General features: G+C 53.0%; 6 protein-coding genes across 6 annotated transcripts; 4 read left to right on the top strand and 2 right to left on the bottom strand.

The window, feature by feature from the left end:
* Positions 1 to 156: 156 nt before the first annotated feature.
* Positions 157 to 2,106, top strand: AYO21_05310 (hypothetical protein; the record flags this gene model as incomplete). The annotated part of the gene is made up of 3 exons (XM_022655280.1): positions 157 to 212; positions 354 to 1,114; positions 1,166 to 2,106. The coding sequence occupies 3 exons, from the start codon at positions 157 to 159 to the stop codon at positions 2,104 to 2,106; spliced, it is 1,758 nt and encodes a 585-aa protein (XP_022512362.1).
* A 1,312-nt stretch (positions 2,107 to 3,418) lies between these two features.
* On the top strand, positions 3,419 to 4,908 carry AYO21_05309 (hypothetical protein; the record flags this gene model as incomplete). The annotated part of the gene is made up of 4 exons (XM_022655279.1): positions 3,419 to 3,658; positions 3,726 to 4,183; positions 4,238 to 4,410; positions 4,466 to 4,908. The coding sequence occupies 4 exons, from the start codon at positions 3,419 to 3,421 to the stop codon at positions 4,906 to 4,908; spliced, it is 1,314 nt and encodes a 437-aa protein (XP_022512361.1).
* Positions 4,909 to 6,739: 1,831 nt separating this feature from the next.
* AYO21_05308 (hypothetical protein) lies at positions 6,740 to 8,888 on the top strand (the record flags this gene model as incomplete). Its single annotated transcript, XM_022655278.1, has 9 exons — positions 6,740 to 7,079; positions 7,130 to 7,217; positions 7,273 to 7,688; positions 7,780 to 7,878; positions 7,932 to 8,009; positions 8,126 to 8,340; positions 8,438 to 8,484; positions 8,559 to 8,633; positions 8,726 to 8,888. 9 exons carry the CDS (start codon positions 6,740 to 6,742, stop codon positions 8,886 to 8,888), a joined length of 1,521 nt encoding a protein of 506 aa, XP_022512360.1.
* Positions 8,889 to 9,743: 855 nt separating this feature from the next.
* On the top strand, positions 9,744 to 11,700 carry AYO21_05307 (hypothetical protein; the record flags this gene model as incomplete). Its single annotated transcript, XM_022655277.1, has 2 exons — positions 9,744 to 11,350; positions 11,577 to 11,700. The coding sequence occupies 2 exons, from the start codon at positions 9,744 to 9,746 to the stop codon at positions 11,698 to 11,700; spliced, it is 1,731 nt and encodes a 576-aa protein (XP_022512359.1).
* A 1,343-nt stretch (positions 11,701 to 13,043) lies between these two features.
* AYO21_05306 (hypothetical protein) lies at positions 13,044 to 14,796 on the bottom strand (the record flags this gene model as incomplete). Its single annotated transcript, XM_022655276.1, has 2 exons — positions 13,044 to 14,409; positions 14,465 to 14,796. The coding sequence occupies 2 exons, from the start codon at positions 14,794 to 14,796 to the stop codon at positions 13,044 to 13,046; spliced, it is 1,698 nt and encodes a 565-aa protein (XP_022512358.1).
* Positions 14,797 to 15,946: 1,150 nt separating this feature from the next.
* On the bottom strand, positions 15,947 to 17,267 carry AYO21_05305 (nuclear transcription factor Y subunit beta; the record flags this gene model as incomplete). Its single annotated transcript, XM_022655275.1, has 4 exons — positions 15,947 to 16,204; positions 16,286 to 16,413; positions 16,493 to 16,813; positions 17,114 to 17,267. 4 exons carry the CDS (start codon positions 17,265 to 17,267, stop codon positions 15,947 to 15,949), a joined length of 861 nt encoding a protein of 286 aa, XP_022512357.1.

Raw genomic sequence — 17,267 nt, 5'->3', positions numbered from 1 at the left:
GAGATGAAAATTCGACGCTTGAAGGACCTCACAGCCTTCTCGCCTGGACCATCTTCGGTTAAACATCGGCACAACGCGTGCACAGACGCTTAACCGCTTTTACATTAGCGTATTTCACCAAATCACGTGCACTGTCTTGTCTTCCACATCTACGTCATGTCGCAGCCCAGACGGTCTAGGCCTAGCCTAAGCCTCAGATCGCTTCGCGACAGGTAAGTCGTGCCTATTCCAGTTCCCGTGCCTCTCTTTGACGATTTGATGTCGCCCTGGTGACAATGCCAGCGCCGTTGCTATAATCGTGCTCGATGCACACTGCACACAAGACAGGCCTCATTCTAACATCATGGTTACAGATTTCTTGCCAGTGAAACCGCGCCACCGCCGAAATCGCTGGATGCGGAGGTTAAAGACGACGAGACCACTGAACATGAGATCGAGATCCCCCTGACTTCTACTGGCTCTTCTACCGACTCTACGTACATCAACGTAGAAACCGTCAAGATGGATTGTCCAGTCTGTCACAAACACCTGGCCGAAAACACGAGCGTCAACTGCGCAAATTGTGTGAACAACCTGCTCTACAATTGTCGCTTCGACCTCGCGCGAGTTCTGCTCGAGAAAGAGTCCCTTGGAAAGAAGGTGGAAGCTATCGTTGGTCCTGAGCCTGAACAACCCCTCGATGAAGAAACTGCCAGATTGAGAAAGGCCTGGCAGAGACAGCAGGAAAGAATTGAAGAACAGCGGGCCAAGGAACAAGAAGAAGATATGCAACGCGAACTCGTTGTCAGGCAGAAGGAATTACAAGAAAAGAAAGAGCATGCACAGGCTCTGAAGAAGAACCTAGAGGAGCGGAGAGCCAACCTCGCTGCAGCGAAACAAGCCCAGGCTAGGAACTACAAGAAGAGAATGGAGGAGCTCAAAGAAAATGGTGAGAAGCTGAAGGCACAATACGACGCGCTTCATGAGAAGACAGTCGATACTCGTGCCATTCTTTGTCGAGAAGCTGCCGGTCTGTTGAGGCTCCATCACTCGAGGAAGAAGATCAAAAACGGTACTATCAAGGATCGCCACTCTATTGCTGGTCTCTTATTGCCAGATTTGAAGGAGATCAATAGTAAGACCACCGACACGCGTCCCCCAGTTCCCCAACTAACTGATCATACAGACATGCGATGCACTGAACTCACCGCTGCCCTGGCTAACGTCACTCGGCTCATCTTCCTCTGCTCTTTTTACCTGGGTATCCGACTCCCTGCTGAAATCACCCTGCCTCACCGGGATTACCCACTTGCAACCATCAACCCCCCGCTTACCTCGTACCTTGGACAACGCATCACCTTCCCTGGCAGTGGATCGAGTCTTTCTGCACCCGGCAGTCCTACCGCTTCCAGAATGGATCTCAGCTCGTCTCCCAAGCCCCGTCCACTGTACATTGGCTCTGACGATCACAACGAATCTGTCGCTCAGTTTGCCAAGAAGGAACCCCTTGCGTTCAGCTACTTCATTGAAGGCGTCTCTCTCCTGGCTTGGGATGTTGCGTGGCTTTCTCGCACTCAAGGTTTCGTTGCAGGCACCGAAACGTGGGAGGATGCCTGTGACATTGGTCGCAATTTGTTCCAGATGATTTTAGCCCCTGCGCAATCCACTGCAGTGACCCGAGTCCTCACCCAACGCAACGCTCGCAATCGTCACCACAGATCTCAGAGCACGTCGTCGCCAGTCATTGATGATAAGGCCAACGCGTTCCCAGCACGTCTTGGCTCGAATTCGCACAACTCTGCCCACACTTTCCTTGGCTCTGCCGCTGCAGCCGGAGATAATCCGTCCCGCCACTGGCACCTAAACCGATATTCTAAGATCTCTGACCCTTTGAAGAAGCATCTGGTGGCCGAGATGAACAATGCCGAATGGGAACTGCTAGATCAGCAGGAATGGAATGATGGGGGAGAGAAGATGGACGAAGCCGTCTTCATCAAGACGAGACCAATGGACGGGAAGGAGTACGATGATGCGAGAAGCATCATGACACCTGGTGGAGAGGAGGAGGGGGTCCGGGGTAAGGGCAAGAGTGGGTGGACAAAACTCAAGAACCGAGAAAAGGAGTAGGAAGGGCGGCGTCACGCACACGAATCACGAACCAACAATGACGGGCATCTGCATGGAGCTGGGGGGGCATACTTGGCCCAGCAAGAGGCTGGGAAATTGGCGTTGGAGGCTGTTTGTGGGTTGATAGAGAACGAGCGCAATATGCGCCTGCAGTGCTAGCCGTCGTCAGCACGATGAGCATGAATGATACCCCAATGTCAAATGACCATGATGACCATCGCTCTCAGTGCCATGTCAAGACTGGGAGTTCCCCGCCTGAAATAGTCCATGGGATCGACTCTTTATTCGCATCAGGCCAGCGCCGAGTGTCCAGACTTCAGGCACAAGACTGGAATGGAATGTGAGCGGCACTGATCACTGAGCACAGACAGATTGAGTCCACGCGGCTCTGTGGAATGCGACGAGAAATCGAGTCTTGGAGCAATCAAACCGTATATACAAGTATTCCAGCCGGACGTGCTTGGGAGGTCCTTGGGAGGTCGTGTGGTCTGGATGTTTCCGTCTTGACTTGTCCTTGGCCTTTGTCCCGTTGTTTCGTTTCCGGCGGCGCCATGATCGCCGTCCAATGGCCTTTAAGCCCTTTTGGTCAATCGCGTTCGGATTTGTTCCTTGTCTGGCCCCTTGAATATGTGGTTGGTGGGTCACTTTTACTCCATGGGGTCTTGGACTTTCTTGGTTTGGGTTGCGCTGCCTCACCTTTTCCCTTTTTTTCCCTTTTCTTCACCCCCTGCCACTCACATACTCCTGTAGGTATTCCAAGCTCCAGAGTCACTTGGAGTGCTTCCACACACACACTCTCTCTCTCATCATTCATGCACACAGCGTCCGTCACCCTGACCAACGCCAACCCTGTGATTTGTGCTCGCTATCGCCAAGAGCTTGACCAGCCCTCGCATTTCACAACCCCAGTGGACGCAAGCAAAGATGTCTCTGCGTCTCGCTGCAAACAGTAAGTGGATCACAAGGTGAGGGCACCGTTTGCACGTCACTCTAGTATGAAGAAGTACTGCCATTTCAAAGAAACTGTCCTTTTTTTTTCTTTTGTACCTCGTACGCTTTCAATAAAGAAAGTTAACCTCTCCCCCCTTTTTTGATCTCCCTTCTCCCTATTCCCGTGCTTCAAAGGTGACACGACAGCAACGTTTCGGAAGCTTGTGCGCGACAGAAAAAGACTATCAACCATATTGAAACAAGGCCCACATTTTTCCAAGCACCCGCCGCGCAAGACACGGTACTCAGTATATCTTAAGAGAAGCCGGCGAGTCCCCTATCTTTTTGTGAAGAAGTAAAAAAAAACAAAGCGGTGTCGAAGATGAAGTGCGGTGGTAGGGTCGGTACCCTGCTCGTCGCGGCTGCGAGCGTGGCTCTCGCTCAAAACAATAATTGCTATGAGGAAAAGGGTAATTGGTACTGCGATCCGGTTCAGGCCATCTCATACTCGAATTTCGGCACCGCGGGCCAGTACCAGAGGGTGTCGAACATGGGAGCGAATGGGGCGTGTGATTTCGCAGCACAGAGCTATCAAGGGGGGATGGCGCCCATGGACGGAGAGGTAAGGCACAATCTAAATTATTCTGATTGAGAGGTGCGATTTCAACTTACATCCGGTTACTTGGTAGATATCATGGCACTTCCGTGGGCCGATTCATTTGAAACAATTCGCATTCTACACTCCTGGCTCCGACAACACAAAGCGATCGCTGGAACCCAACCCTCAACAACGGTCACACTTGCACAGACATCTACATAATCAAAAGGGTCATGGGGCCAATGAATTCGGTGGTGCAGGGCATGTGGAGGACAAGCGTGGTGTCGGAGACTGGATCACGGCCACTATCAATGGAGACGTCGTGTCATGGAAGAATCAGTACGCAGGGGGCGGCGCCGGAGCAGCAGCTGCAACACCTGCACCTGGATCAGGAAGTCCTGCACACCCTCCCGCTCCTCCCAAAGCAAGTATGAATGCAGGCTCGGGCCAGTGGGGACGGCAGGCCTATTATGCTGCGGAACAAGGCATTGCGGATGGACTTGTCTTCTTGAACCACCACGGCGGACAGGGTTCAGGTGTATTCGACACGTGAGTTCTCGCACAACCTCTATGCGGAGTCTCACCTTGCTGATAACTTGATAGCGTTTGGGGATTGTCGCTATCCTATGCCTCAGCAGACAACAGTGCGGGTGTTTCGTCTCCAGTCCCACTGGCAGACGTTTTGGTCCCAGATAACAGCGAATACGTCATCATGACCGACCGTCCATGCTCGGATGGCTCCTGTGGGACAGTCCGGGATGGAACCGTTGCCTACCGTAAGTTCGGTCCGCCCATTCTTGTTCAGGGGCCTTCATCTAACAAGGTTGACAGATGGCTTCGATGGTCCTTCCAAGCTCTTTCTGCTTGAATTCAGTATGCCCCTGTCCGGCAACACTGGGTTCAATGGCGACATGCCCGCAGCATGGATCTTGAACGCTCAAATTCCTCGCACAATTCAGTACGGAAGTTGCTCCTGCTGGAGTTCCGGCTGCGGCGAGTTCGATGTCTTTGAGGTTCTGGACCCCGGCAATCAGAAGTGCAAGTCTACCTGGCACGGGGTTAAAGCCAAAGGCGACTCGAACTGGTTCCAGCGGCCCATCAACGGATTCACAAAGGCCGCAGTAGTGTTCGACGGGAGTGCAGGCACTGCACATATCGTGGTTTTACCCGACGGTACAAACTTTACCGAGAGCATCTCGGCGGACATTGTGGCCGGGTTCGTCAACTCGGTTCGAGATCCAAGGTTGAACATTCACGTCGTTTTGGACAGTTGAAATTATTGACAGCTTTGGGAGAATGGGTTACGCCAACGCCCCCGAGAGCATTTCATTCATGTGAGCGAGCGAGTATGAGTCAATTTCTTCTTTCTTTCGGCCTTTTTAATTTCAAGTGCCTGTTGTCTCTTTCCGCAGGCGAGTGAGAGGGATAGAAACGCTCTAGTGGTCAAGGTAGCACTGGCATTGGAAAGTGTAGACCCAGGGAGCAGAGAGCGCAGCAGTGTATATTAGGTACCAACAGAATGTATTCCTAAATTTTAAAAGAAGAGTCGGGCTCATGTTGGTGGTATGGACCAGAGGAAGAGGAGGTGGAGGATCGATGAATTAGTAATTTGGCCAGAGTGCACTTACGGTCCTCTGCTCCTCTGAATACGGCGGAGCATTAATCCTGAAAGTGCTACTCCGCACTCCACGCCGCTACCCGCGCAACCGTGTTCGTTCACCTGTCACCCCATCGTGTCGTTTACATCCGTCAATGTCAGGAACCCGAATGCTTTGGTGATAGAGAGAATGATTCCAAGCAGAATCGCGTTGACGAAACCAAAGCACGTGTCAAACGAAGCTGGCGGCTGACGTTGTCTGTCCCAGTCATTCCACAATCTCTCAAACAGGGTTCCAAGTCAAGTCGAGTCATTGCAATAGTGCTCTTTGATCTGCTTCGAACTTACAACCCGGCTAGGGATACGCGTCAAGGCTGACTAGACCTATCTTGACAAATGGCTGTACGCACTGACATTTTACCCCTGGACGCAACACCGAGCACCTTTGCTGATTCTACGGCCTGATCTCGGAAAGACCAGCTGCAATCCTCTCTTCTCCCACAGTCACAATCATCTGATAGATGGCCTTGCTCATCTTACGGTCTCTTCTCCGTGCCGGACCGGTCAGCCGTCGCCTCTTTACGGACGATGTAAGCTGGATGTGGCTATTATGTGCGACCGACGGCACCAGGACCAAGGGATAGACGTTCCGGTGGAATGTCGACCTCTGCCCAGACAGACATGGCGATCTGCATGCATGCCTCCCTCTACCCTCTTCTCCACGTGGGGCCAGTTCTTCCCCCACACAATACTCAATTTACTGTTTGAGGATGAGGTGGAAGTCGACCGCTGGGCCAGCTTTCTGGTGTAAGAGCTGGACACCCAGGTCCTGAGACGATAGCCAGTGTGAGTACTGGAATCAATCGCGAGGCCATGTCATGTTCATCGACAACAATAGCTTGGGGACTTTGGCATGCCAGAATTTACAGGGCACAATAACATCCATGCTGTCCAGTCCACAAGGCCAAGATCGGTAGAACATCCGTCTCCAATATCAGCTCGGCGTAGCAACGGCCGAAGGACAGTGTCCCGTCGGAGCATCTGGCCACTGAGTTCCACAAAGCCTTCCAACCCCGCAAACTTCTATGGCCCGGATGGGGGATCCTGGAGATCATCTACAAGGATAGACATCGAGTCCAGGTTCTGATTCGACAACATGACAAGCAAGCCAAGCAATTCAAGCCAATTTCTGGATACGAGATGCAACGGCGGAATTCGTCCTCAAGCAAACAGCCAACAAGGTGGAACGTCATTGCATACCCTGGACTCGCTGGTCCACCATCATACATATCATCATATGTTCGAACTGTTCTCCGAGTCTAAGAAGCGATGGAGAAGATTGTTGCCACTCCTTGTCATCTTCTTCGCTTTCCTTCCCCGATTCCTCATTCCTTAAATTGTCTCTTTGGGAGCTCTGTTCGTTCTCTCACCATTGCAGGGGAGATATCTGAAGCGAAAGCACGCGAACAGATCCCGACTTTGCAGATCGTGAACTGTGGACCAACATCATGGCAGATAACATCGACAACAAGGCCATCTCGGCGCATAATGAAATCGAGAGCCTAAACCTGCCCCCTACTCCACACAAATTCAGATTTTCAGAAAAGTCCAAGCATCAGGATGGTGATGTCGCCTTGAAGCTGTTCACCGATGCAGACGATCTACATATCCCGATTGACGAGGCGGAAGAAAAGAAACTCATTCGAAAGATCGACTTCTTGATCCTTCCGCTGATCGCTGTCAACTATGCGTTCTTCTATATCGACAAGACGACCCTGTCATACGCCGCCATCTTCGGCATTCGCGACGACCTCAACCTCCACGGAACCCAGTACAGTTGGCTCAGCAGTAAGTTGAACTGGACATACTTCGACGGCTTTTGGGCTGAGGACCTTTAGGTCTTTTCTACTTTGGCTTCCTGGCGTGGGCATTTCCCACCAATTTCTTGATGCAAAGACTTCCTTTGGGCAAATACCTTGGCTTCAAGTACGTCGAGCCATATTCTTCTGAAAATGCCCTTCAGCCGGCTGACACAGGATAGTATATTCATGTGGGGATTCTTTCTCATGCTTCAGGCTGCTTGTAGCAGTTTCGCTACCCTCGGTGTCCTGAGAGCCCTTGCCGGCGCTGCTGAAGCCTGCTCGGACCCTTCTTTCATGCTCATTACCTGCATGTGGTACACCCGACGCGAGCAGCCACTGCGCATCGGACTATGGTACACGGCAAATGGTCTCGGCATCGCCCTGGGTGGCCTTCTCGGCTACGCCATCGGTCACATCAGAGGTGCGTTGGCATCCTGGAGGTACGAGTTCATCATCATCGGGACGCTATGTTGCGCTTGGGGAATTGTCATCGCCATCTTCATGCCAGACAGTCCCGTCACGGCCAAATTCTTGAATGATCGAGAGAAGAGAATTGCTGTTGAACGGCTTATGAGCAATCAAACCGGTGTGGAATGTAAAATTCTAAAGGCATGCAAAGTCCCTGTCACGCATGAGACCCTGGGCTAACATGTTTCGCGGAAAACAGCCATACCAAATCTGGGAAGCCTTCACGGACATCAAACTGTACCTGTTCTTCATGCTGGGCGTTGTTGGAAACATACCCAACGGCGGCATCTCGAATTTCGGTACTCTTATTATCAAAGGTGACTGTGTTTTGCCCACACTATTCTGGAGTGAGAACTGACAGATTCTACAGGCTTTGGGTTTTCGACCCTCGTCACCACGCTTATGCAGATCCCATATGGCTTCTTCATTATCTTGTCGATATTGACATGTACGTTCGCACTCTTTCTCCTACTAGCGCATACCGCACAGCGCACTTTGGCTGTTCGAAGCTTTCCTATGAATCCATCCGTTCTTAAACGGTCTTGCTGATAACATGGGTTCCAGGCGTCTTCTTGAACAATCGCTTCCCCAACAACAACCGCTGCAAGTTCATTTTACTATTCCTGTGCCCCAACATCGCAGGCGCCTTTGGGCTTTGCTTTGTTGACGAAAAGCACCACGTTGGGCGATACTTCTGCTATCTGCTCACTGGGCCGTACAATGCGGCGTTTGTGATGATCCTGTCTCTCCAGATTGCCAACACTGCGGGGCATACAAAGGTATGTTGTTTGAAAAGATTGGATTATTTCCTTTCAAGCGACCTTAATCTTGGGTTCTGGTGGTTTATGGACCGCTTGACTGACAGTGACAATGTAGAAAGTGGTTACCAACGCTGTTTTGTTCTTGGGATATTGTACTGGAAAGTAAGTCTTTTTTTTCCCAAGTGAAGCTCAGAATTTGAGCATATGACTGACCGTGTTTCTTCCCACCAAAACAGCATTGCCGGACCGTTCTTCTACAAGACCGATCAAGCCCCTGAATACACCTTGGGCATTTGGAGCATGATTGTCAGGTATGTACCAGCACACCCCCCCCCCCCCCCCCCAACCCTCCACATCCCTACCACATGCGCAGGATCGGCGGGAACTAATACCACAAAAATAGTCATCTCCTCGAAGTCTGTATCATCATCGTCTTTTGGGTCTTGATGAAGTACGAAAATGCACGTCGCGACAAGATTCAGGGGCACCACGAACGGGACCTCGACGCCACCGCGTTTGGCGACTTGACGGATCGGGAGAATCTGAACTTTCGGTACATCTACTGAGAGCGAGAGTGAGAGATCAGAGGTAGGCGGTCAAAGCAGGGACAAGCCATGTGACATGATGAAGCAAGAAATTGAGACTCGGGGGAAACGAATAGAGAGATATGTGGACGTTGAACATATCAAATCAATGCTCAATCGAGCCTGCGCCAACATACAGGCACGTAGGCAATTGTAAGAACCGGCTTCCCCTTTTTCCACTGAGTGACTAACTGACTGACCTCGATGTAAGTACCTGTACCTTGTAATCTGGCCACGAATGTACGGGTATTGGGTGGCCTCAACCCATGGCAGTTACTGAGTCTCGCCAGACGCGGCAAAGGCTGCCCTGCCCCCTCTCTCACCCTCTTCCCTTTCTGTCTCTATTACTCACTTCTCGGATCCGACTGTTATCTTTCTCCTTCATTACGAGATTGATCGATGACAACCAGAATTATCATGAGTCGGATCCGACGGTGTCAGGTAGAATGCCGAGGCTTTACTACCGAGGATCTTCTCCTTCCCTCTTCCCTAACGTGAGAGGCTTACGTTAACGAAGTCCTAATCCGCTTGAGCAAATCCCCGCTTCCCCAGATTCCCGCGCTTACCGGAATGACGGCAACCAGCAGCAGACGACGTTTACAGGGCCAAGTTTACGTGGAGGGGTAACCATGGTCTGCCATTGTCAGAAACTCGGTGCTGGATGGGCGGGCCGAGGTTGAAGTCGTGCGACTTCGACTCGTCCGAATTGCTGTCCGTGCATCTTCCCAATATAACGTTATACCGGTGTCCCACCCTGTCGAAGTCGGTTTCTATAAAAAAAAAAAAAAGCGAGTTGGGCAGTTGCTTTTCTGGCAGAAAGGAGTCACTCTCTGCACCATGGCAGCTATACCCAATCGTCCCTCGGACTTTGACACGGCCGCGCACACGGAGAAAGAAAGCATTCCCAATGGCGTCTCCAACGGGACGAGCGACGCCCTCACCAACGGGCAACCCACGGACAACATCCACAACATCACCACCGATGTGTTGATCGTGGGTGGCGGGTTCGGGGGCATGTACGGCCTCTACCAATTCCGCAAAATGGGACTGAAGGTCAAGCTCTTCGAGGCTGGCTCGGACTTTGGTGGTACGTGGTACTGGAACCGGTACCCGGGGGCCCGCGTCGACAGCGAGACGCCCTTCTACAGTCTCTCCATCCCCGAGGTGTACAGGAAGTGGTATTTCACCGAGCGCTTCCCGGGACACCAGGAACTCAGGCAGTACTTCAAGCACATCGACAAGACCCTGGAGCTGAGCAAGGACGCGTACTTCAACACCGTGGTCGTCGAGGCCAAGTTCGACACCGAGACTGACGAGTGGCACGTCCGCACCGACGATGGCGGCCTCGCAAAGGCCAAATACCTCGTGCTGGCCACGGGGTCGTCCTACAAGAAGCACTACCCGGACTTTAAGGATTTGGACAAATTCAAAGGCCGCCTGATCCACTCGGCCCTGTACCCGGAAGAGGGTCTCGACGTCAAGGGGAAAAAGGTCGGGGTGATCGGCTCCGGCGCGACAGGTGTACAGATCGTGCAGGAGCTCGCGCGCGAGGATTGTCAGTTGACGGCCTTCATCCGCACCCCGAACGTGGCGCTGCCGATGCACCAACGCAAACTGACCAAGGAGGAACAAGACGACGCCAAGAACTTCTACCAGGCCTACCTCCTCGCGGCGAAGCAGTGCCGGAGTGGGTTTCCGTACACGCCGGCGTCCAAGACCTTCTTCGAGGCCACGCCCGAAGAGCGGCTCGAGTACTGGGAAGACCTGTGGCAGCGGGGCGGGTTCAGCTTCCTGATCTCAAACTACCGCGAGTACGGGACCGACAAGGCCGTGAACCGCGAGATCTACCAGTTCTGGGCGAAGAAGGTGCGCGAGCGGATCAAGGACCCGTTCAAGCGGGACGTGCTGGCGCCGCTGGACCAGGGCCACTGGTTCGGCACGAAGCGGCCGTCGCTCGAGCAGGACTACTACGAGATGATCGACCGGGACAACGTGACGGTGGTGGACCTCAAGGCGACGCCCATCGTCGAGTTCACGGAGACGGGCGTCAGGACTTCGGACAAATTACACGAGTTCGACATCGTCATCCTCGCCACGGGCTACGACTCTGTCACCGGTTCGCTCAAGGACATCGGTCTGATCGGCACCGACGGCGTGCCCCTGACGGAGAAGTGGAAGGAGGGCACGTACACCCACCTCGGCCTGGCCATCAGCAAGATGCCCAACATGTTCATGGTCTATTCGCCGCAGGCCCCCACGAGCTTGTCCAACGGCCCGCCCATCATCGAGATGCAGATCGACTGGATCTGCGACGCGATTCGGAAGATGAAGGAGGAAGGGATCCGGTACGTCGACGCCAAGGAGGAGGCTGCGAGCAAATGGCGCGAGGACATCCAGAAGATGAATGCCCTGACGTTGCACCCGGAGACGAACAGTTGGTACATGTGAGTCTTTCCCTCTCTCTCTCTTTTTCCGTCCCCTGTCCCTGTTCATGTTCTCGATACACCATGTTGTGGACTACAATGGCCCACCCACGCCCAAGCCCATGCCCATGCCCGTACCCCATATCAATCGTCACTTTTGCATTTCTAGCTCTGTATTTTCCATTGTTCCACCTTCCACTTTCCATGTCCCCGTTTATTTTCTTACTAACCCGCCTCGTTCGACCAGGGGCGCCAACATCCCCGGAAAGCCACGCGAGCAACTCCTCTACCTCGCCGGAGTGGATGCGTACGACGCGGCGACGAAGGAGGCGCTCAAGACGTGGGACGGGTTTGAGGTGGTGAAGAAGTAGAGGTTCGCTTGGCTGGTGTGTGTATATAGCGGAGAAAGACAAAGCGAGAGGGAGAAGTGAGAGGAAGGGGAGAAAGAGGAAGAGGGGAAGTAGAGGGATGGGAGAGGGCCAGTAATGATTAGATAGACAGATAGAATGACAGGATGACGGAACGAGCGATGACTCGAGAGAATCATGTGCGATTGAGAGAGATATTATGCCATCTGACGGCGATGGGGGGCACCCAAGGGGTTATCAAGTTTCAAGATTCAAGATCGCCACGAGACAAGACGACATGTATGATTTTATATACATCCATTCATCCATCAATCCATCCATCCAACCCATAATGCTATCCTGCTATCCTGCTATCCCGCCGTACTACAGCCCTACCACCCTGCCATCTAGCCATCTTACCTGTCTCTGTCACGGTAGGGAAAATATCTGTTTTTCTCTTTCTTTTTTGACTTTGAATTCTCCAAGGGTTCTTCCTGTTCACCGTCCGTGTCTGGGCCGTTCAACTTATCTAGGCTCGTTGTTTGTTTCACGAATAGATTCATAGTCAGTCTGGTACGGTGCGCACGGGGCGAGCATCATCATCTTATCGATAATCCCTATTGTCCAGAAATCCCCCGAGACATATATGATCTGCTTGCTAGCGCACCAACGCTCTGTTGGACATGGATCCGTGTTGGGCTTGTTTTAGGTGGTCCCCTGTCACTCTAGTCTATGGCGGTCCAGTATTGGATCAGAATCGAAACGAGAGAGATCAGTTCCCAATCCATCCATCACGGACCAAAAATTTCGATTCAGACCGGAAAAAAAAAAAAAAATAACAAAAGCCCACAGGACAGGAATAAACCAAAAGGGGGGTTCATCATCAACCCAACGTTTTAAAACATTTAATATCCATGTTCCCCAACACCCATCTCTGCTAACAATAAAGGGGCCACCACAGGCAGGCAGGCAGGTAGCTAGAGGAGGAGATGTATTCTAAACAAAAGTGGAAAATTCCGTCAATACAACGCCAATCAGGTTGAAAATGAATGGGTTGTTCGTCGATTCGTAGCCGCGATGGGGGTGGTCGAGGCCCCATGTGGCCGGGCTGTTGGTACGTTGTGGCTTACTATCATTATCGAAGACCAACGATAGACAATCACGGGGTGCCCTTTGCGCCGTTTGGCTCCCATGTCCGTCGGCTTCGGCGTTGAAGACTTGTCGCACCACTGGCGAGAATACCGACAACGAGTTGTGAGAGCGCTCTTCGCTCTCACTCTCATGTACCAACCCAAAGCGCGAGAGGGACAAGTGAGGAAACACAAGTCCACACACACACACACACATTTCCACATCCGTGGCCGCAATCACCTCGCATGACCGTTGCGCTCGCCCCCCTCGGGTTCGTCCAGTTCGAATTCCTTCCTGAGTGCGGCGCCGACCCTGCTGATGGCTTCGACAATCTTCTCGGCCGGGGCGGCCGCGAACGTCGTGCGGCAGAATAACTGCGTGTCGCTGCCGCGCTGGGCTCTGAACCACGACCCCTTGGCAATGAGGACCGACTGCTCCGCCGCGGCGAGGAAGACCGAGTCCTCGATCTCCAACAGCGTCGCGTAGTCGACGTGGCCGCCGGACGTACATCGCGCCTTGTACAGCGGGTGTTTGGTGACGTCGATGTTGATCCAGTGGAACATGCCCGCCTTGGGGGCCACCCAGCTGCAGATCTGCGCGGGGAGGTGCCGTTCGCACGCATTCACGATAATGTCCCGGCGCCGCGTGTACTCGGCGCGGATGAACATGAGCCACTCCAAAAACCCCTGGTGGCCCCAGTTCTCCTCGAGCAGGTTGTACAGGTGGACCATGGCGAAGCCCGCGGGGTTCTGCGCGCTGACCTCGTTGTGCCGGATGAAGCGCTCAATCACCTGCTTCGACCCCGTGACCCAGCCGCAGCGACTGCCGGGGGCGATAATCTTGGAGAAGGAATCGAGCCGGAGCACCCGGCCCGACGTGTCGAGCGACAGGTACGAAGGGACGAGGTTCTGCAAAAATTCCGCCACGGGCGCCGGCTTGAAGGGTTTCGGAACCTCGTGCGTCTGGCCCGAAACAAAGGGTTCCATCTGGAGAAAGTAGTAAGGCTCGTCTTCGAGGATGTACAGGTCGTGTTTTTCGGCCACGGCGTAGATTTGTTTTCGGCGCTCGAGCGACTGCGTACTCGCCGTCGGGTTTTGCCCGGTCGGCACCGTGTACACGAGAAACGGTTTCGGCGCCTTCCTGACGTTCTCATCCCAGGTGGACAAAATGTCGTCCAATTCCGCTGGAAGCATTCCGTCGGCATCCATCTTGATGCCGAGCATTTTGCACCCCAAGGGAGCGACCGTCTCGATGGCGGTGCTGAACGTATACTCCTCGGTGATCACGTAGTGTCCCCTCTCAGAAAACATGCGGAGCGCCATTTCCAACGCCGACGTGCTGCCCGCGGTCATGCAGATGTCCCAATCCGAGTACGGCGGGTTGTGGACGATTTCCGTGTGTTCGGTGAGAAAGCGAATCAGTGCCCCGGGACCCATCGACTGGCCATAGTTGAGGGCAATCGATAGATCGAGAAGCGACTTGCCATCCCGAGCGTCATGCTTGCCGGTCGAAAACACGCGGCCGGACTCGTGTGTTTCCGCTTCTGAGAATTCAGGGGAGACGGGGAGTTTTGCGCTGAGCTCCTCGAAAGGGAAATAGTCGCTAGACACAGATCAACACAGAGCAGACTATACAAAGCTACGAGACAAAACTTTACCTCGAAGGCAACCCGCCACAGAGGCTGATAGTATCTGCTCGGAAATACTTCATCGCCCCCTTCAACGACGAAGCTTGTCGAGCCTTGCTCTCCACTGAGAGACGATGATCCCACCGTTGGGCCGCTGGTTTTCTGAAGCACCCTTTACTCTTGAACATGTCCGCACTCGAGAAAGCAGCCACCGTCGTCGGGGGCGGCCCTGTTTTCTGGCGGTGAGGTAGGACATGGTCGACGGTGAAGACCGAGTGTGTGTCCCCGTTGGCGAGCACAGGGTCTGCCAACACGAAGGACGAAGTATCCGTTACCGCCTCAGGTTCAGCGTGAGGTGCCATATTGATCTGTGAGGTCAGATGTTCTGGATCTCCAGATGTGCGAATGAATCTCTTAGGGAGAGTGCTCACGAACAGGAGGGGAGGTGTTTTATGGGGTACAAGGAGCAATTAACCAAAGACGAGCACAAAGTATAAATGATAGTGCAGGGTCGGAAGAATGAGCAATGATCCTGTGACGTTCCAGCATTTAAACGTTACATACGACGAATACAGGGAGTGGATGGACTGGGGACGATATTAGGTAAATAAAAGGAACGAAGGGGCTTGAAAAGATCCAGAATTAGTTAAGGGATGCCTGGTCCAGGAAATGTGCGCTTGAACATGCTTATCGTCGGCCCACTCGTGTGAGGTTCAAGTCCGGCCAATCACAGTGCCTTATCCGTGTCTAGCTTGGCCAAGTCTTGACACGTGACTGTCCCCTTTGAGTATGGCCTGGCGCCGGCCCCATTCCGCATTCCGCCCTCCGCCCTATTGTCAAACAAGGGCGTACTTGTGCATACATTTGGTACCTCAAAGAAACCCTTATCGCATTGGAAAGCCAGACTCGGACTTTGTTAGTGGGGGTTGATCACTTCAATATCGGCCGCCATTAGTTGATAACGCTTGTGTGTAATGTCGCGTTGTAAAGCATCGAAAACACCTGGCTTTTAAGGAAGTCCCCTTGAACGAGCTGATTTGTTCAGCCAAGTTCCTGTCAGGGACTCCGCTCTCCGATAATGAAGGCCTCGTTCCCTCAAAACATGATTCATTCGTTCACGCCTGTCGATCTCTTTAAACAACCCAGTCTACAGCCTTTCCATAGCTCCTTCGTTCCTCATTACCTGACCCCACAATCCACCCACGTCAGGCTCTTTGTTAACGATCAGTCCTGGTTAACCTCAATGCATTCTGTGTTCTTCCATGGTCAGACAGCCCGGCCCTTTTCTTACAATATCCTTCCGTCTTTCAGCACCGATACTCATGTACAGTTGGCATATTCAGTAACGAATAAAACCCTGTGCCTTCTTTCATCCGTAATCGCCGTCTCCGTCCGTCTCACCCCACCGTGCCTGACTATCTGGCGGTGCCCGAGGAACTGGCAGATAGTGCACTCCTGTCCGCTGTTGGCCCACGGCGCCCTTGACATGCGCGGACGTCCTCTCCTGCCGACTCAGAAATTGTCGCTGGCGATGCCATTGTGGCCGCTGGACACGGCGCTGGGATAACCATATGGACCGGTCGCGTCGTGATCGTTTGCATTCATGCCGTGCCCTTGATTCAATAGTTCGGTGGCATTGTCGGGTTGCCCCCCTGGGTAGCCGGGGGGGCCTGTCGCGGCATTGCCCTGGACATTGCCGGGCCCGACGCCACCCCCATACCCGCCACTGCTGGTAGGTCTGTTCTGGTTCTCGCCCCTTGTGGATTGGGTCTCATCCCAATCAGTTCAATTGTTCAGATTGATTTCCTCGTCGAGCTGACAAAGGAGAGGGGGACAAGACACAAAACTTACTTCGCGATACTTGGAGAGATAGATTTTGAGTGCTTCTGCATAGTTCTCGAAGCCCAACGAAGTCATGGCGAACAGGATATCTTCCCCATTGACCGTCTTGCGCTTCTCCTGTTGACACTTTTCGGACGCTGTGCAACGTTAGCCAAAGCTCCCCCGGCATGAACGGACCGCAAGCGATGATTTCTCAGTAACAGGAAGCTCACATACCTTCGCTGGTGATGAATGAGATGAACTCGCTCACACATTCTTGCATGCATTCTTTCGCTTCCTTGGCGATTTTGGCATTGTCGGGCAAGGCAGTCTTCATGATTCGGGCCACTGGTGCAAAGTTTCGGATGTTAGCATCTGACATTGCTGACATGGAGGAAGACGACGACGATGTTGATCGACCGCCATGGTGCTTGGAGGAGGATGACAATGGTTTGCGTTCATGCTCAGAAGAACTGGAAGGCATCTTGGGGATCTTGTTGTGTCGAGTGAGACGTTGACAGCGCTCTCTGAGTGGTCCAGATGCCGCACCAGTCAGCGCTGAGGAGAGCTGGGACGCAAATCATGGCTTGAGGAGGAGAGAAGCAGCAACGAATGAGACGGTGCTGGCTAAAGAGCAGCTGCAGCGTCGCACATTCGGATTCGCACAGAGCCCAGAAGCAACGTTGCTGGCGCGCGCAAAGATGCATGGCTTGTTACGCAAGGGTCGAACAAATCAAATGCCAACACTCCAAAGACTGTGCGTCTGGTGACACGGTGCCTTCCCCTCCAGTGAGAGAAAAGTGTGTGTATGACCTGCAAAACATCAAGACAAAAAGAAAGACAGAATTTTTCACCCACCATTGGCGATGGGAAGCCATCGATCCTGTTCCTTGACTTCAAAGTCCAGACCGGCACCTTGAGCTCCTTCTTGTTCGCGATCCATATGATCCTGCTCTTCACCAGAATGTGCGTTCTGTTCGACATCGGGTTCCTTGGGTGGGGAGGCCGACAT

The sequence above is a fragment of the Fonsecaea monophora genome (genome assembly GCF_001642475.1).
Source record: "Fonsecaea monophora strain CBS 269.37 chromosome Unknown Scaff33, whole genome shotgun sequence".
Lineage (NCBI taxonomy): Eukaryota > Fungi > Ascomycota > Eurotiomycetes > Chaetothyriales > Herpotrichiellaceae > Fonsecaea > Fonsecaea monophora.
This window is presented reverse-complemented; position numbering and strand designations above follow the sequence as displayed.